This window comes from Notolabrus celidotus, chromosome 6 (genome assembly GCF_009762535.1).
Source record: "Notolabrus celidotus isolate fNotCel1 chromosome 6, fNotCel1.pri, whole genome shotgun sequence".
NCBI lineage: Eukaryota > Metazoa > Chordata > Actinopteri > Labriformes > Labridae > Notolabrus > Notolabrus celidotus.
In genome coordinates, this window is record NC_048277.1 from 25,045,236 (window position 1) to 25,068,666 (window position 23,431).

At 41.1% G+C, this 23,431-nt stretch overlaps 2 protein-coding genes across 3 annotated transcripts in view; one reads left to right on the forward strand and one right to left on the reverse strand.

Annotated features, from left to right (window-relative positions):
* Positions 1-13,321, forward strand: part of LOC117814943 (neuroplastin-like) — a 40,019-nt gene extending 26,698 nt beyond the window's left edge. Inside the window, exons 2-8 of one of the 2 annotated variants that reach the window (XM_034686530.1) lie at positions 3,202-3,625; positions 4,317-4,478; positions 5,566-5,784; positions 6,505-6,651; positions 7,364-7,604; positions 8,767-8,931; positions 10,041-13,321. In XM_034686530.1, the coding sequence (XP_034542421.1) occupies positions 3,202-3,625; positions 4,317-4,478; positions 5,566-5,784; positions 6,505-6,651; positions 7,364-7,604; positions 8,767-8,931; positions 10,041-11,587 (2,905 nt within the window). In that variant the 3' untranslated portion in view covers positions 11,588-13,321. Of the gene's footprint in view, positions 1-3,201; positions 3,626-4,316; positions 4,479-5,565; positions 5,785-6,504; positions 6,652-7,363; positions 7,605-8,766; positions 8,932-10,040 lie in introns of those variants that run through there. The other variant, XM_034686533.1, reaches the window with a different exon arrangement.
* Positions 13,322-15,087: 1,766 nt separating this feature from the next.
* LOC117814356 (pyruvate kinase PKM-like) lies at positions 15,088-23,344 on the reverse strand. Its single transcript, XM_034685635.1, has 12 exons — positions 23,327-23,344; positions 23,063-23,150; positions 21,485-21,663; positions 21,241-21,332; positions 19,974-20,105; positions 19,670-19,856; positions 19,309-19,579; positions 19,064-19,214; positions 18,820-18,972; positions 16,544-16,710; positions 15,791-15,972; positions 15,088-15,641 (listed from the first exon to the last, which is right to left on the reverse strand). Exons 3-12 carry the CDS (start codon positions 21,633-21,635, stop codon positions 15,535-15,537), a joined length of 1,593 nt encoding a protein of 530 aa, XP_034541526.1. The 5' UTR covers positions 21,636-21,663; positions 23,063-23,150; positions 23,327-23,344; the 3' UTR covers positions 15,088-15,534.
* Positions 23,345-23,431: the final 87 nt, after the last annotated feature.

The following is a 23,431-nucleotide window of genomic DNA, read 5'->3' on the forward strand; positions in this document are numbered from 1 at the left end:
GTGTGCTGACACACTGTGTTTCCATGACCACGGCGCATCAGTTGAGCAACCTGAGCATCCTTGCCTTGTGTCTTTTACAAACACTGTCCCTCTGTTGTTTATTCCACCAGCAACTGCTGTCTTTTATTAAAGCTTTGTGTGGATGCTGAACTGGCACGCTGCGTAAATATGGTTAATATGATTGCTGGTGGGCCTGAGCCACAGTACAGGTGTGTGTTAAGCCACTGAGCTGCATGCAGGCTGTTGTGTTTCAGCTGCGCGCTGGCAGCAAGAGATAAGTATCTCTAGTACAAATGTGATCCCTTTTTCAGCTGTCCTGATTGATCTAAGCTCCTTTCACCATTTTAAGCCTTTTTGTGTTCACTTTGCCTGTAACTCTGTGTGCTCACATGCTCTTTTAACGTTGTTGCACTCTGACCCAAATAGTCCAAGATTCCTCTCTGGACCAGTAGTGGTCCAGAAACCCTCACAGAAGTCTGCTTTATTTTCATTGAAACATCAGATTACACCCACAAGTTGTCTGATCTTTTGTGGGTTGAATGCTGCGTGCACAGTCAGCTCATGAGCAAACCGGATGGTCTGCAGGGGACGGCAGTAATGCACTGTCCCCTGCAGACCTTCTTTTTTTTTAATTTGTGGTCCAGCTGTTCCAGCATTCTGCAGTACGGTGACGTGTGCAGAGCAGTAATACTAACTACTCAACATCTGGCTGATGGGAGCTGACTTCTGGAGATGACATGGATTCCCAGGAGATAACGGTGGATTTAGCCAGAGAGGGGAAGTGCAATTAGGACCAGTGTGTCACCACAGAGACAACGGGCAGATGAAGAGAGGAATGCAAATGCTTTGTTTGGCAGAGAACAACAGAAAGCTGATTAGAACAAATGGCCACCCTGCCCTAAATGGTCACCTATTTTAATAATGTTCTCCTGTGAAGGATTGGTGTAAGTAACTAGATCAGGTCAGACCATGCTGAAATCTGCATCTGTAAGCTGTTATGTACCCTGATTACATCTCTGATGTCGCTCTCCTTTTTTGTAGACCTGTTTGAGCCCAGAAAGTGTGCCACTTTAGGGAACACAAGTCCTTTTGGCTCTTTGGAGTTGGCTTGCGACATCACAACATCACACATTTAGTCATCTACTCTTCTTTCACCATCAGCTAAGACTAATCAAAGCTTTTAACTTTGTACCTGTTGGCAGAACGTTTAGCTGTTTGTGACAACAGTTGTTCTGAAATCTGTACAAATATTGGTGTCAATATTGGAACGACTGGCCAAACGCAGTCTGGTATTAATGATCTGTACCAATCTGATACATGCAATGCAATCACACCACATGGGCTCATAGCATGTGGTGACTGTATGCTGCCTCACTTGCCCCAAGGATCTCTTAAGTGGTGTAATGCATGCGCCCTCGTATGTGAACCCCCCCCTCACACACACACACACACACACACACACACACACACACACACACACACACACACACCAAAACTCACAAACAGACACTTTGTGGTGGCCCTGCAGGTGTGTCAGACTCCTGTTGGATCGATCACTGGTTAATTAGTCTTCTGAAATGGATCCAGCATACACGTCACACACACACGTCACACAAACACTCAAGACAGTGGTTGGTTAACAAACATTCTCCCTGTATCAGCTGGTGTCTGCATGACCGAGCTGTGCAAACCTGTTTGTTTCCTTGTGTGTAAAGCTGTCTGCAACTCAAGGGAATAAATAGGAAAAATGAAAAATGGACTCAGACCAGATTACTGTTTTATGCTTCATAACTGTTGACTGTAATTTGCCTAATTTGTTGGAATAAGCTGGAAATATTTGGCTATTTTTTCCTTTTGTAAACAATAACTAAAATCAGCCCCCTTCTTTATACAATTATAGATACAATTGAACTCTGTGCAGCTGACACTTGAGGATTTGGTTAGTTGTGAAAATCAATACTTCCTCTTGAGCCTTTCAGATGAATTCCAATAACCCATTTTCCTCTGCGTCCCTGTGGCCACAGGCCCAGTATTGAACTGAATTAGAGGAGTATTATTGCTGTCAAGAATCAACGCTTTGTTAATGTTTGTGCTCAGGCAGTTTGTTTGTATCGCTTTTGCTCACTTCAACATAAATCTGCTGGAATTGGAGTCGCAGTGTGAGACTGCAGGTTGCTCAGGGATTTATTCCTATTTGAAGTACTTTGCTTTGAATTTGCAGCACGTATTCAGTGTGTACAAAGAAAATTATGAAAGCGAGACCTTTGCTTGTTATTTTCTGTTTGAAAAGAAAAGGATTTTTTATAAAACTGCTGTCTATTCATGATCTGTTCCTGCATTTCTGTTTCCCAACTTTTTATACTAGAAGTCCAGACAACTTATAATCAATACTGTAATTGGGGCTTCATTGACCAAGTATTTCCACTACAGATTAATCTAAAAATTATAATATTTATTTTACTGTGTTTGTTTCGTCTGTCAAATATGTAACAATGCTGGAAACAAAAATTGTATTTTTTACTGCCCATCACAATGAGCTTGTTGCAAAATTTTACCAAAGCTCACATGTTTAGGGGCGTCATTGGCCTAGTGGTTTAAGCATGCGCCCCATGTACAGAGGATATAGTCCTCATCCCAGTGGTCCTTGTTTTGACTCTGGGACACAATCATTTGCTGCATATCTTCCCCCAAAATCTGCTCTCCCCATTACCTCTCTCTCTTTAACTGTCCTATCAAAAAAGGCAAAAGTGCCCCAAAATTTAACTAAAAAAAAAGAGACACTTAAAATTTGAACAAGTAAAGCAACAAATCCTCATTGGATCAACTGAAAGCTGCAAGTGTTTGGATTTTTGCTTCACAAAACACTGGAGAACACATTTAGAAACAGGTGCAGATAGAGTGCTCTTGTCACTTAATGGTGTTGAAAACAGCCATGAGCTTCTGCTGGTCGAGCTGGTTTAGGTCCCTACTTTTCCTCCACCATTATCTGTCAACTCTCCATGACTAGATCTAAAAAAAGGAATACGAATGCCCCCAAAAATACATAAATAATGGCTTGTGCATCCTCACATGTTACTGTTAAGCTTCATAATCTTCAAGTTGTTCTGTCCATCTTCGTATGTGGGGATCCTAAGTTGTATAAATACTATATTTTGATCAGCTGTTGTTTACAAATAAATAACTTGTGTCCATGTGTTTCAGGTTTTACTGGGATCTGACCATGCTTCTGCTGATGGTGGGAAACCTCATCATCATCCCCGTTGGCATCACCTTCTTCAAAGATGAGCACACGCCGCCCTGGATCGTCTTCAACGTGGTCTCGGACACCTTCTTCCTCATGGACCTGGTACTCAACTTCCGCACGGGCATTGTCAAGGAGGACAACACGGAGATTGTCCTGGACCCGCAGCAGATCAAGATCAAGTACCTGAAGAGTTGGTTTGTGGTGGATTTCATCTCCTCCATACCCGTGGACTACATCTTTCTCATCGTAGAGACCCGCATCGACTCAGACTTTTACAAGACTGCCCGAGCTCTGAGGATTGTCCGTTTCACAAAGATCCTCAGTCTGCTTCGGCTGCTGCGCCTCTCCAGACTCATCCGCTACATCCACCAGTGGGAGGAGGTAGATCCTGCAGGGACATACTGTTTGGATCTTCATATGAGCTGTCAGGCTAATAGGGCTGAATACTTGCCAAAGTACCCCGCTGAAAATGAGTCAGCGATGATTTTAATCATTCTTTTAGTCAATTTTACAGAAGCCAAAAATTCGCTTCCAGTCTTTTAAATGTTATGCTCAGAGTGTTTGCAAAAGTACATTCAGTTTCTTTTGGGTTTTAGCTGAGAAAACGAGATAGGCATTTCTTGATTTTCTGACACAAACAGCATTAACAAAGTTTTTGTCAGTTGCAGCAACGAATGCAATCCGCCTCTGATTTAAGTCTATAAATTTATGATATCACAAACATGATCCTACATTTTGTAAAATCAAGAGCCTTCTTCAGCTCTTTCACACACTCCATCAACTTTACTGAACAACAAATATTTTTCTGCATTATCTTATTTCTATAATACCAACTGAGGCTGCATTCCCCACAAGCCATTAATGTTGCTTGCACATTGTTATGCAACACTGAACCAGCCTCTAGAAGATTAAGAACAGTATAGCCTGATATAGGATCTGTGTATCTATCGGCCCACACAGCACCTTCTGTATGTTTCCCATCCTATGAGAGAGAATTCAAACGTTATAGATTTATTCACCGTTTGATGTGTGTTTTATGATGTTTGATGAATCCTGATCATCTGTGTTACAGGTTTTCCATATGACCTATGACCTGGCCAGCGCCATGGTACGCATCATGAACTTGATCGGTATGATGCTGCTGCTGTGTCACTGGGACGGCTGTCTGCAGTTCCTGGTTCCCATGCTGCAGGACTTTCCTCCTGACTGCTGGGTCACCAGAAACAAGATGGTGGTAAGTGGATTATTTATGAGTCACACACCACACAAATGTGTACTTCTTGAAGCCTCCTACAACTTTTTCTTAATCAGTCTGAGGGTAAATGTTTGGGTCTTGCGTGATATAACATTTTATAAAAAAATCTAGAACTGAGAGAGTATCTTCTTTTGTCAGAGCATCTGTACAGTTTGAGGTGAGCAGGACTCGGGGAAAAAGATGATGTCATAGACTTCTTTGCACCAATCAGAATTTGTAGTTTGATTTAGTGTGACCGCTCTCTCCTGATGAAGTAAACTATCTGGGTTTATTTTAATGTTACAGTCTTAATACCAACGACTTTAAACTTTCTTTATTGTTTTATTGCTGCTTATTTAATCATAAATACTTAACACATGGAAGCACTTCTGTCTATAATATAGATATATTTTAATTATATTATTGTTCTGTATTATATTACAAGATTATGTTTATTATATTATATTATATTATATTATATTATATTATATTATATTATATTATATTATATTATGTTATATTATATTATTTCATTTCATTTCATATCATTTCATTTCATTTCATTTCATTTCATTTCATATCATATCATATCATATCATATCATATCATATCATATCATATCATATCATATCATATCATATCATATCATATCATATCATATTATATTATGTTATTTTGTGTTATGTTATGTTATGTCATCATAATATATTACATTACATGATCCTTGGCTGTGGTAATTCATAATATGCACTTTTCAGTTTTTTTTTGTGTGCAATTTTCTAGACTACACAGTTCAATTAATTGAGTGAGAGAAAAATTGCAGTTATTTTTATTATGAAAAACTCATAAGTGCATACAAGGTCTCACAGAAAAGCCTTTAAATGTCTCTGCTTGGTGAAGAATGGTTATATAGGTAGGATAGATATCTGTATTTTAGATATAGTTACAGCTGCAAAAAATCTATAAAATAAATTCACTCAGTCAGATCCGTCTTGATCTTAAACTTGTAATCTCACAGATGTGCCTGCAGCATCAGTATTTCTAATATTTTGCTTAACTTCCTCTTCCTCCTCTTTGCCTCTCACAGAACGACACTTGGGGTCAGCAGTACTCCTACGCCTTGTTCAAGGCCATGAGTCACATGCTGTGCATTGGGTACGGCCTGTACCCCCCCATCGGCATGGCTGACGTGTGGCTCACCATCCTCAGTATGATTGTGGGCGCCACCTGCTTCGCCATGTTCGTGGGGCATGCAACTGCACTCATTCAGTCCCTGGACTCCTCCAGGAGGCAGTACCAGGAGAAGGTGGGTGTTTGGCCTGAGGCTGGCTGAAAGAAAAATGTCCTTTCCTGAGGGACTCAAAAGCCTCATTCATATACTCCACAGAAATACTTGACTGGAATTAAGCATTGGTTTTATAGTGCATACTACTTCTTCTACACAAACTGAATGTAAAAACTTTGGCTACTGCTTTGTAAAGTCAAAGTTAAACAGAAAACACCTCCTATATTAGCTTTACAATGAGAGGATACATCACACACACAAAGTGAGACTATAAATAGATTAGAAGAAATAATGCCATGAGAGTGGTGATTGTTTGTGTGTTTGCTTATGGGCATTAGAATGATGTGTCCTCCAGCAGGTTATAACATCCATAGATTAGACACACGCTCCGCTCATATGTGCTGTGCTGGTGGAGTACAGGCTGAAGGACACAGTAGTTAATGTTATTAGCTGCAGCCTGCATTGAGCTGCTGTATTTGTCAGATGGGATGGAGGCGCAGCGTTGCTCTGTGGGCAGGTTTCACAGATGGTCTGACAGTTAACATAATGAGACACATTATAGTCCACATCTGAGCCAACACATCAATCACTTTAATATATCCATTTTGACATGACTTTGCATTTCGTCTTTGTCACAAATACAGTTGCAGGTACATGCAGTTTTGATGTCAACAGAAATAGTTTAATCCACTTTTGTTGTTTTTATAATCAGGCCTTGTTGTGTTTCTGTCGTTGCTACAGTATAAACAGGTGGAGCAGTACATGTCCTTCCACAAACTCCCTGCAGACATGCGCCAGAGGATCCACGACTACTACGAGCATCGCTACCAGGGCAAGATGTTTGACGAGGAGAGCATCCTGGAGGAGCTGAACGAGCCGCTCAGAGAGGTCAAAAGTCTTCTTATTTTGTTCTGGTCCTGATAATAACACTGCTGAGTCATCATAAAGTTGAGTCTATCTCAAGTAAAAATCACCTTTTATAAGCACTGTAAAAACATGTAGTTTGGTTTGCAGAACAATGTATAGCTGTGTGTTTTAATTGACTTTTTGTCAACAAATACATCTCTCATCGTGAGCATCCATAAATATCAGCTGCTATATTTACAGACAGCGAAAGGCAATGTAGAAAACACAATGAGAATAATTAAAAAATATATTTTTCATTCATAAAAAGCCCCAAAGATGTGCATTGATCGCCACATTTCCCTGTTTTTATTGGCTTGCCACAAACCACCAGATACACATCTTTTTACAAATTTCTATAATTGTTTCATAAGATTTGTGTCTTATCATCAAACTGTAAATAAATGAAGTGAGCATCCTTCCTCTAAGTGGTTTACAGTTAATTATTTGTGTAATCTAATACGGCTCCCTCACTTTGCATGCTAATGTTAATAGTCATGTAATCTGATTAGTAATGGCTGTAGACTGTATGTGAGCAGAGAACCTCATTAATGGAGCACTAAGCTGTTAGCCTTCCTGCTTTTATAATGATTGAAATGTACACATGCAGTTACGCTGACGTGTGTGTGTGCGTGTGTGTGTGGCTTCACTTAACTATAATCTAAGGCATTATTTTCCTTGCGTGTCTCTTCTGCAGGAGATCATCAACTTTAATTGTCGTAAACTTGTGGCCTCCATGCCTCTGTTTGCCAACGCTGATCCAAATTTTGTCACCTCCATGCTGACAAAACTGCGCTTCGAGGTCTTCCAGCCAGCAGACTACATCATCAGAGAGGGGACCATTGGCAAGAAGATGTACTTCATCCAGCATGGAGTCGTCAGTGTGCTGACCAAGAACAGCAAAGACACCAAGCTGTCTGATGGCTCTTATTTTGGAGGTAATGTCTGAGAAACAGCCTGCTGTGTGTCCTACATGCTAATATTCTGTATCTGGCAGCAAGTCAGCCTGGATGTACGTGAAGGAGCTGTGATTGTATGATTTATTATGATTTATTTTGCTCTGGCACTCAGCAGATTAACTTCCCCGACTATTACAGCTGGGGAAAATTGTCCACATCATCTCCTTAAAAGGGCGCGGGACTAAGAGGAGCAAAGCTTTGTGATCTTTGATTCCATTTGTGGGGTTTTCCCTTTGGTTGACACAATGTTTAAAGCTGAGATCCAACTCACCATTTGTCACTGCCCTTGATATGGGCTCAACCTGCTGCTGTTGTTGTTATCTGGCTTGGGAGCAAAGTAAGTGTCATCATTAAGCAAAATGAAAAGAATATTCACTAACCCACATTTCGAAATCTGAAAATTATCATATCATCTCAAATATGAAGTCTATTTTAAACCATTTGTTTGTTGAACTATTCTTGATTTTAACATACAGATGATATAGAGATTACAATAGGTTGGATTTTTTGGGGGCTTTAACTACTGAGAAAAGCAACACAAACAGTCACACACTGACACAGTTGTTAAAACTAAGGACAAAATAAATGTATTCAAAATGTCTAAAGAAATAAGTCAGAGATCCAATGTCGTCATGTGAAATAAATAGATAACTTTGGTAAACAGGACAGGGAAAAGAGAGAGCGTGTGAGTCTGTGTTTGTGTTTGTATATCCTCAATATGTCTGTCCTGAAAAATATGTCTTCTTTTCTTTTTTCCTTTTTTTTTGAAATGGCGCATTATTTTATTTTCCTGATCTGGCACGACAGATGAGGTCAGGACAAACTGTAAGCTGCAGAAATTGCATTAAGTGCTCCATCTGTGGAGTTCAGAGGCACCGGCCTTTTCATGTTTTATCGTCTCATACTAATAATACTATTTTTGCCTTTCCTTTTATGAATGGATCTAAAGTGATATAAATGTGCTTGTAATGTATCACCCAACCTGTTTGGAAAAAAAGTGGGAAATAATCGCATAACTCCTCATGTTAATGGCTGATTTTAAAAACATACTTGACATTAATCTGTGATGTGTTCTCAGCAGGAAACATTTTACGGAGATAATTGAATGTGTTTTTGATTTTTTTTGGGACGCTATTTGCAGAGATCTGTCTGCTGACCCGGGGCAGGAGGACAGCCAGCGTGCGAGCGGATAACTACTGTCGGCTGTACTCTCTGTCTGTGGATAACTTCAACGAGGTGCTGGAGGAATATCCTATGATGAGGAGGGCGTTTGAGACTGTAGCCCTCGATCGCCTGGATCGCATCGGTGAGTTCTTTAAAGACAAATTAAACCGGTCTGTACAAGAGAAACTTAGTGTTTTATAATTCAAGATTATTTTTTACTCATATTTTGTTATTTCTTTTTTTTGGTTCCATTTTTTTTTTTATATCTGGCCTTATTTGAGTAGTAATATTTTTTCAGTAATTGTTTTTAACAATTATACAGAAAAACTACAATGATGGTGGTTTTGAAGGCTGCCAATACCATTCCCAACAGCTTGTTGATGTCAGTTGAAGATGAATGAATGAATCTGAATACAGTTTGTCCATCTAAAAAAGGAAATATTAAAAAACATTTTACAGATCCAAACACTCATGTTGAAACAGCATTTGATTACATTCATAGTAAATCAGGTCATCATTAAGGCATCTAAAATCTTTGCATTTAGTATCTGTTGCCTCTGACTTCACTAAACACAGTAATCGCATTTGAATGCATCACGAAACAGTTCAATTTACAATCAAACTTTACAAAAAAAATTGGTTATAAATGAACAAGATCTTTTTTTAGCTCACCTCTTTCTTATGCAATCTGTAATGATTTAAAGAACTGTTAGACTGAAGTGTAATTTACTTCCTTAGAGTGTCCATCAGGAGTCAAAGTCAATGTAATGCTTGGATACTTGTGTTGGGTGTTAATTTTTACTACAAAAAAACAGTGATGTTAGAGTGAAGGGCACAGTTTTCTAGCCTGATTTGTGAGCTTGTCTTTCACTTTTGAAATAAAGAAGAACGGCAACATGTTCCATCAGTTTTCTTACGGGGGAAAGTGGATCAATAAATCATTGTTCTGCATCCATCTACAGGAGGAGTTGTGGAAAGTGTGTGCAAAGAATAACAAATGTGTCTATTGAGATTTCTCTCCAAGTTTTACGACCTGACTTTGTCCTCACTGTTGCAGCCACACTAGAACTGGACACCTCTGTAAATCATTCTAAATTGACTGGGTTTTATGTAATGTTGAGCTATCACCTTTAAGCTCCCTAGTTAATAGATGCAGGACTCGTCTGCTAATGAGCAGTCTTAAAGTTGTGTTGCATCCTCTCATTGATGAAAAATGAAACCAGCATGGTGTGTTCTGTGTTTCCTTTACAGGAAAGAGGAACTCTGTGCTGCAGCATAAAGTCCAGCATCACCAAAGCTCTGGTACCCTAAACTTCCAAGAGAGCGAGATCATCCAAAGAATAGTGCAGCATGACCGTGACATGGCCCAGTGCACGCATCTGATACAAACCAGCCTCAACCCTCCTTCACCACCATCTCCCACCCCGGTCATCTGGGCCCCACTGGTTCAGGCCCCACTCCAGGCTGCTGCTGCCACCACTCCGCTGGCTCTGGCTCTAGCCCATCAATCCCAGCTGCCCCCCATCCTCTTCCACCATCCCCTGGCACCAGGCTCTGGCTCCCTGAAGGACCCCACCAGCCATCCAATGAGGGTCTACCCTGGAGCCAACACATCCGGCAGCTGTGGTTCTGGGCCCGCATCTCCTGTCAGCCCCACTATGTTGAGATCCGGGATTGAGACTCCTACACTGGCGTCCCTCAGGGCAGCTCATCTCCCCACCGGGGCAATGTCACCCACCCTGACGTCCCAGCCCATCTTTACCAGCAGCCTGCAGCCTCTGTCCCCTCTGCCGCCCCACCAGCCCTTACCTCATCCTCCCCACTCTGGCATGGCCTCTGTCTTCCCCATCGGCCAGACCACCGTCTCCTACACCTGCTCTGCCCAGCTCCACTCTCAGCCCTTCCACGGTGCTATGACCACCCCGCCTCACCCCATAGGTTTGCTCCAACAGGGGGCACCAGGGAGGCTGGTAGGAAGATTCCCAGCCCCCTCTGCCTCTGCCATAAGTCCGTTGATCTGCAGCTCTGTCGGCCCACTTCTAAGCCAGCTGCAGCCCATCTCTCATGGTAGCATGCAGCAGATGGGGTACAGTCACGACAGAGCAGGCAGGACATCTAGTGGTCTGAACCTCCCACAGTTTCCCTTCATCACCAGCACGCAGCCCTCCACTGGGTTCATTCCACAGGGGTCTGCAGTCACAGCTGGGGCTGCAGCCTCCCTGGCTCAGCACAGCTTTGCAGGTCTCCAGTCTGTTTTCCTCCCCCAGGTTCTTCCCGAGCCCTCGGCCCTCGCCTCCCTGGCACAGTACGGCTCTGCAGAGGCCTCGCCCTGCTACACGCCTCCTGTCCAAAGCCCCAGCATACAAAGCCCTGTAAGGGGAAGGACAATTTACCACAGTGAGCTCCCCAGCACTGCAGGCTCCCACAGCCCTCTTCTCCCTCAGACCTCGTGCCCTGCCAGATATGCGAGTACCCCCAAAGAGAGGGCCGGGTCCTCGGTGGATCTCTTTACCCAGGAAATAAAGACTATCTCAGGCTCTCACAGCTCCATACACCAGGAAAGGCCTTCGGCCATGAGCGGCTTGTCGGAGGGGGTGCTTGGGGCATCAAGCCCTTTCTCCTCCCCCATGGCTGTCAGTAAACCTTACAGCCAAATCCCGGGGCAAGCCACTCCCATCAGTCGGACACATTCAGGGTCAGAACCTCAGCACCTGCCCGTCAGTGTTCCCCAGGCTAGATCCCCTGCTGCGACGTTAGAGACCGAACAAAGACAGTCCAAACTTCCATCCAACTTGTGAGGTTCAGACACACCCTCCTTTAACGCCTGAACAAAAAGGAGACAATCTTCTACTTGGCGTTGGTTCAGCCACTACTTTGTGAAATTTTAAAGTAGGAGGGTGTGTTTTTTAATCAGATTGGAGATCAATGATTTCATTTTTAATCAGAGTGAATGAATCTGGGAGGATAAAGGACAATTATGGAGTTTTTTTCTACAGGATATTGCATCTCTGAATATAGTAATAAATCAAAAACCTATTGATGGGTATATATAGCACCTCATGAAAATATCAATTGTTCTATGTATTGTATTATAACCACACTCTGTGATTTGTTATAAGTAATTGTTTGAACCCCATTGTTTTTTCAATCTTGTGTCATTTAGCTTTTCACGTTCGGTTGGAAATTTGTCCACAACTGTAACCAGAAACCAAAAATTCTTGTCCTATTTTGTATCCTTCCCCAACACCGAGTGTGTCGAGTGAATGCAGGGTTCCCCCTTAAAGAGATTGGAGGAGACAGACTGTGCACTTTGCTCGTTTCAGAGATCACCTAAGGTAACGGTTTGATGACGGCATGTCTTCCAGGAGAGCTTTTCAGCAATATTGCACACCCTAAATGGGTCACACAAATCAGATCACATTCAGAGAAACTGAAGTAATGAATGTAATGTAATGTTTGTCTGCGTCTGAGTGGGAGAAGTGGGATTAATTTTTGAATGTGTTGAACTTGGGGTCGATGATGGGTTTTCTGTTGAGTAACTGGAAAGTGAACCTGGTTTCAGAGGTAATGCACACATTTCTGTTTCGTGTCCCAATACAGAACATACGCCTGAGCCAAGGTTTGTGTGCCATCAGCATAGTATGCAATAATCTGTGTTTTTTTATGGTTACTGTGAATAGAAGCACTTGAGTCGATGAGTGAGATTCTGTTTTTAGATAGAACAGATTAAAACAAGGGAATCAAATGAAATAAAAGCAATCGTGGATAATCAAACGTCCTGAAACCAGCAATGCACTAAGACTGATCTGAATGTTTCTTGCACCAGTCAAAGGGCTAAAAGCAGTTACTAGGACACACGGTTAACCAGACACCCTGATGGGTCATATTGCTGCATATTTACCTCTTTCATTTCACATTATTTGATTGTAAAAATGTTGACATCTCTTGTTGAACAATTGCTGCTTTGTGATGCTATGCTGAATCAATAAGACATCTGTCACAGACTGCTTTTTTTAAAACCAGACTCTTAAACTCCTTCTACTCGTTACTGAATTCATGTGTTTGGATAATATTTCTCGCTCTCTCTCTGTCTGGACCTGCGGCCGGCGAGGAACTGTGAGCATCGAGCAGGTCGGCAGGTCAAACCATCGGAGGATCCTGTCCAGTGGCTCTCACTGCCTGGTAACTGAACCCGCCGTTTGCGGCGCAGTAAGGGAAGAGAGATACTGTCAGTCACTAGCAGTCACCGCCAATGGGCTCGATCAATCCCTCATTACTATTCTCCTCCAACCCCTGCACCACAACACCACCCACCGGAGGCATCAGCTCGGACTGAGTGTAACGTTTCTTTGAGTGCATTTAAGTTAAAGGTGTGTTTAAGAGAGGAGGTGTCAGTCATTCATCTATTTATATATTTATATCTCATTTTGCTGCCTTTTAACCAACAAATCTGAAGATTCCATCACCTATGTATGTTAGGAATATTTTATTTTAGCTACTGAATACAATGCAATAAAATAACATATGATCAATAATGCTTGTCCTCGCTGTTGATTTATCTTTTTTCACAGAGAGCAGGAGGCACTGAGGGAGAATCTGCTAAAAGGCTGAAGTTTCAGACTTAAGCCGGATTATAAATGGAGAACAGCATGGTGCCACAGTTCAAAATGGCCTGGATTATAATCTGCGAAATATTCGACTCATAAATACAAAGGAAATTATTAGCGGTCTTCACAATGAAAACTGCTGGATTTGTGATTAAAATTATTTCAAATGTGATTTCTCCTTTGAGGTGAAGCTAACCGGTTCACACAAAACTTTGTTCATGTGTCATAATGTGCAAAGAGTGACCTTTACTTCCCTTGTTCTGTACTTAAACAGATTGTCCTGGGTCTGATAAACAGCTTGCTCTTATTTGGGATGAAGGATTTTGAAAGACAACCTGGTTAAACTTCATTTGGTCAGACTTTGAGCAGAGATCCTAAATCTCCTATCCTTTAAGTGGTTATGAAACAGACTTTAAAGTAGTATTGATGCCTCTTTAAGAGCTACAAAGCAAACAGGACCCTAAGGATTTAGACTGAATACTCCTGCATTTCATAAGTTATAGTTATTATAAGGCCTGAAACTGCTGCGGTGGGGTAGGTGTTGGAACAAGTGAATAGCTTTGCTGCTGAAGCAGCCTTTTAACATTTGCTATGGTAAAGATTCTCGATCAGTGAATATTTTTTTGTTAAAATGTAATGCCTTTTCCAAAGAGGACGCCAATATTGAGAAACCAAAAGTTCACAAAGGAACTCGTATCAAATAATTACATATATTTTTGAAATAAATAATGATGTGACTTGGCAGACTCTGGACATTGGTCAACTGAGGTTGTTTTAAATGTGCTTTATAAATAAAGCTTGACTTGTTTGACTGTTACAAAAACTTCAAAATAATCTAAAATGTTTGTGAAAACTCATCTCATCACCATGAAAAAAATATTTATAAAATGATGAATGAAGTTACATTTTATTCATGTTTTCTTTAGCATTTTATAGAATGCCCTGTGTAAAATGTTTATAGCAGAACCAGCGTTATGAAAAAAGCTCTGTCAATTCATGCCAAAGCAACAGCCAATCAAAGAACGGATAAACAGCTGTCTGTTTGTCTTAATGGACAGAAAGTTTCTGAAAAGCTGCATTATGATATAAACAGCCACTCGAAGGACACATTTTGTAAATAAAATAAAAAGATGTGGAATAAATTAAACACTCACCTTCAATAATCTGGAAGTGTGATGAAAAATTTGAAAATAAACTTTTATAAGATTTCTAGGATTATTGTTATATGACTGTTAAAAACTTTTTTAGTCATAGAATTTATTCATAATTTCTCATGTGTTAACTGAATATTTAACAATGTCTGCAGAGGCTTTCATTTAGTTTTGCATTCATTTTCCTCCTACATCAAACTTGCAGTGTGAAAATCAGTGTTTTTATAATGAGGGCTGTGGCGTTCAACAGTGATCTTGATACTTGACCAACTTTTTTGTAGATTCATTTTGCCTTGATTCATCATTTATGCACTTTAAATGACTGGTTTACAAGCTAATGACTGTCTTAGACCAATAGCCACTCACTAAGGATTCTTTCCTCATTTAGTTTCTATTTTTAGAGACATAATCAAATTGTTGCTCCTAAATTTGAAACAAAGTAGTCTTAACCCTACCTCCCCAGTGTAGAGTGATTAAAGGGCACCAATCACCAATGATCCAAGAATTCCTTTTAATAGAAAGACAACCAGTCATGCCATATCACCAGACAGTGACACTTTTGCCAACTTTTAGTTCAACACAATACACTGGAAAACAAGTACACTACATACAGTATGTGTGTGTAACTCTTGGCAATCAAAGAACCAAACTCCATGGAAATGACACCGCGTGTACTGGTAGTTGAGTTCACAGTGCATGCAAAATAAAACTGAATCTTACTCAGTCAACTGAACGGTCGGCACAAACATGAGGAAGAGTTTCCATTAAGAGGGTCTGAGTACAATCTTCGGCAGCAGGTTTTGGACAATAAATCAATAAATATGGATTACAATTCAGGGAGTTACTGTTTTTGGACAACACATTAAAAGGTACTTTGAAGGAGCAGCTTGTTTTTGTGATTCTGTTGAGAAATGAAAAGTCCGACACAGAGGGTAGAGGTTACATGGAGAGGGAAGAGGAGTGGTTACTAATGTCCTCGGATGATGTTCAAGGCACCAGCACAACTCTCACGGTGTTGGTGTAACCGGAACCGGGGCGCCAGCCGGTGACAACAAGGGCCACATCACCAGACTTGAAGAATTTGCGGTGCTTGCCTTTTGATAGAGAAAAAAATCGGTTCATTGAGTATAAAGCATGATGACTTCTGGACTTCTGGCTACAATAGACATTCATCCACCTCTCCTGTCTTCAAGATCTTGCATACTTTACATTTGATAATAGTTTTAGCATGACAATTACTCACCAACTTCCATGGCAAAATTCACACGCAGATCAACATCCTCGGCCCAGACGTCGTTGGCAGCCTTAGTGTAGAGCACAGGGTACACACCGCGGTACAGGTGGGCCTGGCGGGCGGTCTGGCCACAGCGGGTAACAGCAATGATGGGGGCACGGGGCCTGTACCTTGACAGCATGTGAGCGGACCTGCAAGTAACAAGCATAAATCATTGCAAAGATGAGTAATTGCAAATATTTCCATATTAACCCTTTCTAAAAAAGTTAGCGAGCATTCAGCTAGCACTCATTTTAGCTCTGTTTTAGTCTCCTCCAGTTTAAGAACAAAGCAACAGCAAAGCCTGGAGATAGCTCTCTACTGTGACTCCATTCAAGTCCATGTAAAATCTCATTAAAGCTGCTTTAATGATGCCATTATGATTAGGAAGTTCCCCCGGCTGACAGCTTTGCATCCTCCGTAACATGTGTTGTGGGATTGAACTTCCAAAAATGAGGGCAAGGAACAGGGAGTTAAAATTAACTTGGAAAATGTCAGGGTTCAGATTGAAAAGGTCACTAGTAGAGCCCAGATTGTGAGCGCAGTGAAAGTTGGCACACTTCATGAAAGCAGAGGGCTTGTGTTAGGAAGGGAGTGGAGGCGGAGGGATGAAGCGATATTATAATGCACCAGTTTCTTTGCTCACAGTGGGCGACAGGGAGAATAATATGACTCAGAATGCAGAGGAGAGGACGCAAGAGGGACTTCTTCTGAGATTCTCACCTTCCAGACTTGGTGAGCACAATGATGGCACTTGCGCAGCATTTGAAGGAAGCTTCAACTGCACCCATAGCAATGGTCTCTGTGGGGTCACGGGTCAGGTGAGAGGTGCGACGGAGCTCCTCGAACATCTGCCTGTGGAACATGGCTGCCTCGGCCTCACGGGCAATCTGAACATTTGAAAAGAAAAATCAACAAAGCAGATTAGAGCAGAGTCAGACTGCAGTCACCACAGAGTGTCAGCTGGAGGACTGAGTGTGTATTTTAGAGGATAAAACAAAGGGACAGTTAACCTCAGTGTAGAGCTCTTCATACCTGACAGCACACTCATACATGAAGCTAAACAACAGCGATGGCCTTGATGTCCAGAAGCTGTTGCTTTGCACTGCAGATCGTCAGACACATGCTGATTGAGTAACATGATCACACAGTTAAAGCACAATGCAAAAAAAGACAAGTCGTCTGGTAGGAGATGGATGGGGGGTGGGAAGGGGCAATGCAACAGGGGTACACAAATTAAGTTAAACAAACTTTAACCAAGCTGTTAGCAAAATCAGGCTGATACCACTCACACACTGAAAGGGTTGATTGTTGTTTGTCTGTGGAGAAAGCTAAATGTGTGCAGCGACCGAGTCCAAGAAAATTTGTCTACAGAGGCACTGAAGTGCATTTGATCATATTATTTGTATAGTATCGTATAATAATATACCTATTTTCATTGTTTCATGTCACATTACAGAATATCAAATTGAATTATTTCATATCTTTCCTGAACATTATGAATCATTTTTCTCATATCTTATCATATCATATCTTATTGTGTCATTTGTACTGTCTAATCATACTGTATTACATAAAATGTATCAAAGCACTTCATAATGTAACATATACTTATGTATTTTATCTTTTTTTATTCTATTACTGGGAAAGGAAATGTATTGCACTTAACTGTTTCATATCATATAGTAGGGGAGAACGGGGTTGGTTGTTACACGGGTTGGTTGGCACACTCGTTATATCTGGCCACCAGGGGGCGCTGTCTCTCAATTTGGGGTATGGACATTTCCAGAATTACGATCAGAGCTCACCTATATAGTCTTCTCTGGAGTAAGACAGCTGAACTTGAGGTGAGATGACTTTTTGTGTTTTTCATGTCAAATTGTAAACATTCAGCTCCTCAGTATTTTTCTTCTAGGCTTTTAAATGATGGGTTTATAACAAAACATGATATGTTGGCAAAATCATGCATGGTGAAATTAGTTGGAGTGCGCAGACCCTACATTTGCCATCACTGTAACTAAGACAGTGATTGCATGTAGCCTAGTTGAGTAGGCCATTATTGTTAGGCCTATTTGTTTTGTTCTTTATGTTGTTATATAGGCTGGCCTAAAGATGTGTTTCCTGTTCATGTTCCTTGCTCATTTTATGTTAAAATGCATGAAGTTATGTTGGCCTATCACTTGTCAGTGCAATTAAACTTTCAAATTTAGTTCTGCCTTCTTGCCTTTTTTAAAGGATTTTTCCCATTGAAATACCATTGTGACAACCAACCCCATAGTGTGTGACAACAATCTCCGTGATGGGGTTGGTTGTCACAATGTGTCAGAGTGTCTTTGATAGTTAATTACCTCTTTGTTACAATGAGTTGGAAAACGAGAGGGATACACATTTCAAGCCAACACCTTAAGCTTCAATTTAATGTAGGAATGACTATTGAAAGATGTTTTGATGATGAGCAATCATCAAAACAGTAAAAAGTGTGACAACCAACCCCGTTCTCCACTAACACATACCATTTATTATGTAATATCTTAATTTATGTAATCATATTGTACTGTATGTATTGTATAGTTTATATTGTATTATATTTCAGTGTAGCATGGGATATCTCATTATATGATTTATCTTAACTTATATCATATTATGTCCTGATGTACAGTTCCATACCCTATCATATCGTAGGGTAGTGTAGGGTATCGTAGGGTATAGTAGGGTATCTTATGGTATCGTACACCATGGAACAATTACCCTCTGCACATCAAAGCCTGGACAATAACTGAGTATATAGCAATGAGATTTGCTATTTGCACCTATGTTTTCCTTATCTTGTGCATTTAGTAGCTTTAGTCATTAAAAAATATTTGGCACAACTTTAGTTATGTATTAATAAACCCTGATCCAAACATGCAGAACACTGATATGGGCTTGAAGTGTTGCTTTAACATGCTTGTGGTGCACACAAAGGCAGAAAAGACGGTTCCACTCAAGGGCTCTCTCACCATGTGCTGTGTGCGCACGGCCTCCAAGGGGTATTCTCCCTTAGCGGTCTCACCACTCAGCATGATGCAGTCGTTGCCGTCCAGAACAGCGTTGGCGACATCACTGGCCTCAGCACGAGTAGGGCGGGGCTTCTTGGTCATGCTCTCCAGCATCTGAGGAGCAACAAGAAGACTATCTGATACACGTTCTCTTCACAACATTTGTTTTTTGTTATCAAACTGTTTTCCCGCTGATGCCACAGACCTGTGTGGCGCAGATGATGGGCTTGCCAATCCTGGTGCACTTGCCAGTCATCATCTTCTGAGCAATGAAGACCTTCTCTGTTGGGATTTCAATACCCAGGTCTCCACGTGCAACCATGATGCCATCACTGGCCTCCAGGATCTCATCGAATCTATTAAACAAATGGATCAGTCAGTCATACCTTAACAATTCTACAAAGATTCACATCTTTGCCGTTTAAGCATGAGTTTTTGGAGTCCACTCACCTGCGCACACCCTCGTGGTTCTCAAGCTTGCTGATGATCTTGATGTCCTTGCCCTTCTCGCCAAGAACTTTCCTCACAGCCTGTACATCAGCAGCCTTGCGGATAAAGGAGGCAAAGACCATGTCAACACCCTGCTCCACACCGAACTGCAGGTCCTGAATGTCCTTCTCAGACACAGCGGGCAGGTCGACGGCAGCTCCGGGCAGGTTGACACCTTTCTTGCTGCCCAGCATACCACCATTCTCAATTTCACACATCAAGAAGTCGTTGCCTTCGGACACAAAATGAAGAATAAGCTCTCAATTTCTGTCAACAAAATCAGAGCAGATGAGCCAAAAAAGACGATTTATTGAGGTCTTACCGATATCTTTGACCTTCAGAGAAATCAGACCGTCGTCAATGTAGACATGACATCCGGCCTGCACAACCTTGGTGATGTTCTTATAGTCGAGCCACAGAACTTTCTCATCACACTTTTCCATGAATTGGTCATCAAATGTGAGCTTGATGGTTTCACCCTTCTTGAGCTCAACCTCAGCAGTAGCACTCTGCACATGAGGACAGAGAGCTTGATTATTCACAGAATATCACCAAATATAATCTATATATTTGTTAATGCCGGAATCCAAAATGTCTTCATGGAGCCTTTTTCTATTTGAACTCACGCCCTTGATAAGACCGGTCCTGATTTCTGGTCCCTTGGTGTCCAGAGCGATGGCCACTGGTCTGTAGTCAGCAGATCCTGGCACAAAGCTCTCAGTTGCATCACGGATGTTCTTGATGGTTTCAGCGTGATACTGTTGGGTATCAAAAAAAAAAAAAGAGTTAAATTATAGACCTTAAAAAAATCATAGGTGAAGATACTATTTTACTGGGGGAAGATTATCTCTATATGTGTTCAATTCTTAGATGATAAAATGAGAAACAAAACAACAGGTGGACAAATGTGGTCATTCAGTCATGGGGTTGGCATGACCCTTGTTACATAAGTGCATACAGTAAACCTGAATGACAGCTGCAACAAATGTTTTTAAATAGCATTGACCAGTTTAGCACCTCCTGCACAGAGATAACAACAACAGTTTCATTATATTTGAAAGATATCCTTTAAATTAAGGTTTTTGAACAATGAATAAATAACCTACTCAATGTGTAAAACATGAAGCATGCTACTATTCTCCGACAAAGAGTAATGTGTTCTTCTTGTCCTTCTGCTGAGACCTATTAATAGCTGCTCCAACAAGTGGCAGACCAATGAGACAGGGGTCATATCTATTTTGAACTTCTCATAACAAATACACAACCACCTTGTTGTGATTTTCTGAAGCTAAAATTAACATATTTTGTCATTTCTCCAGTACTAAAAAACAGATGTTCCGTTTCTGATTTATCCGTGCTGCACTGCACACACAGGTAAAAATCAAACCTCCGAGTTGAGTTGCTGTTAACCTTTGAAGCTCCAGATATCAGATGTGGGTGCTCTTACTACAGCTAATGATAGATCTGACCACTCATCCACTCAAGTGGCAGAGAAAAAGGTATAGAGAAATGACTTTTAAAGGCGAGGGGTCATTTGTATAAGGTGGTGGCTCACCAAATCACAGGCTACAACACAGACTTGGCACTGAGGGGGCAAGCACAAGCTGGTAGATCAGATTACAGCCACAGACAGTCACAAGAGTAATGACACACTGATGACTGTGGCTGTAAAGGGTAAATTTATACTGAGTCACATAGAGACGGAGAATGCTGTGCTGATATGTCCAGGGTCAAACTCTCTAACATGTTGCACTCCTTCACACACATGAAACCTTGGTGTCATAGCTGGTGTTTCAGGTATTTAGTCCTAGGTTGTAATGTCACCACTTTGATGTATGGGGTGCAGCAGGCTGCAGAGTTTGAGAGAAGTTTCATAGATTGAGGTTGACTTACTTCATGTGTGCCATGAGAGAAGTTCATTCTTGCAATGTTCATCCCAGCCTTGATCATTTCCTTGCCCATGTCCACAGAGCGGGAGGCAGGTCCTGCATGGAGAAAATTTCACAACAGGTAAAACACCAAGATCCTTCTGTGGATCCTATCCTATGGACATTTCTGACCAACACACAAAGAGATCACTTTTACATTTATTTCAGAAAAAACTGATGAATACAGAGTATTTGTCAATGAGTCTGACCGATCGTGCAGATGATCCCAGTGTTGCGAGACACAGCAGGTTCAGAGTCAATGTCCAACAAGCACATGTGCTCAATGAAGGTGTCCGCCATAGCAGCATGCATCTGCTGGGTGTGGATGATGGAAGAACCCATATCCTTTGTCTTCGACATGATTGGATCTCTGTCTGCAGGAAATGTCCTGTGGAGATAAGAGAAGAAAAACAGTGCAATAATCAATGAGTTTGTACTAAAGGTATTATGAGTCATTAAGGTGATTTTGTCTTTTCATTAAGTTGTACATGAAACACTGCAAACTGCCTCCTGGCACTTAAAACCGAGATACTGCCATGAGAGCTATGTCTGGTTACATAGACAAGAGCACATTCAAAGAGTGTAGAGTAAACCAGAAACTCTTAAAGGTTCCATCAATCAAGTCAATGGAAAAGTGCACACTTATAGTAAGGTGTGACCTCTCTGCGGATTAATTTTAAGCCTCCACCAGTGCAGAGTGACTGTGCAAGCTGACCGAACAGCCAGTGCAAAAGAGCAACAGCAACAGTCTGTGCCCGCCCGACTACACTCTCACATTTCATCGACAGTTTATACACAGCTGAAGAAGAGGAGCAGGACACTTTACACAGAGGCTGCAGGTTGTTCACACACACAAAGAATAAGTCCTGAAAGAGTCTGGAACACCTTTAATATGCTGCCTGTCTGTGCATGGTGAAGTGCATGTTGAGAAACCAAATACTCTTCAATAACAGGAAAACAAAGTTATCAGGATTTAGCTTACAGTATAGGTATGCAGCAAGCATGACAGATGTGTCATGTTGTCAGTCAGTGCATGGAAACAAGCTGAGTGTGTACCAGGAGGGCATTCCTGCACATAATATTGACCTAAAATAACTTTGTCAGCTGAGTGTATAAATAGGAGGCAGAAAAATACAAAAAAAAAGGCCAAATACATCATGATCTCATGGAAGTAAAACAGAATCTTTCTAATGTAAGGCATTTACAACTTTTTAAGGAAAGTTCAGAGCAGTTTTTTCAATGGAAGAATGTCTACTAAGGCATTGTGTAATTACAAATACATTAGGCTGCTATTAATCATGCAACTTTAAGCTACTACTTTTGCTACTGGTGACACCTATATGGTCAGTTTTCAAAGATCACACTTACTTTATCCCAAAAAGATACATATAGCATTGCAGTTAAAGAAGCAGAGCAGATATCAAGTATAACATGATCATTATTGAAAAGATACAACATTAGAAAATAGTTTGGAGTCAGGCATCATTCTAGTTGAAGTTTGCAAATAAAATATTAATGCACAAGCAATAATGCACTCTTGTCATGCTGCAGGTCATAATAACATTTCAGATACAGTATGCCTGCCTTAAATATTGAACATCAAATCACAAAACTAAATGTATGCACAATGGTTATCATCACTATATTTCTTTTCTAGACTTTAGTAAGTTTGTTAATTGTCTGTTTCGACAGGTTATACAGTCAGAAATGACATTCATCCTTAACCAAATACAAAACCTCTCCTCCTTCTTTTTCTCAGATAGTGAAGTCTACTAGCTGCTACTTACCGACTGGGTGAACTTTGCTTGGACCAAGACGCCGCCACTGTAGCTCGAGTGACAGTTTTTATCCTCCTCACGAACCGGGACTTCTTTCCTGTGGAGGAGGCACACGACGACACATAATATAGTGCGCGATAGTTCAGACAAGATTAATCGTTTAAATAGACATTTCAATGTCTATTTAAACCCTTAAGTTTTATCCTGTACGTAAATTATATATCTTTTAGTTCATGAAATTGCACGAAATGGGATGATATAGAGGAGGGATACTTTGCCGCTGCGAGTGTTGTTCGCCTTTCAAATTGCATATCCCTCCGCTGATACTTAAACATGAGCCTTGGTGACCAGGTTGAAACCGAAGAACCATAATTGACA

Coding starts and splice junctions, on each gene's coding strand:
- LOC117814356 (XM_034685635.1), bottom strand. CDS start 21,635: ATGTCGAAGACAAAGGATATGGGTTCTTCCATCATCCACACCCAGCAG. Junction 19,215..19,308: donor AACCACGAGGGTGTGCGCAG/GTGAGTGGACTC, acceptor TTTGTTTAATAG/ATTCGATGAGATCCTGGAGG. Junction 15,973..16,543: donor GTGCTCACCAAGTCTGGAAG/GTGAGAATCTCA, acceptor TGTTACTTGCAG/GTCCGCTCACATGCTGTCAA.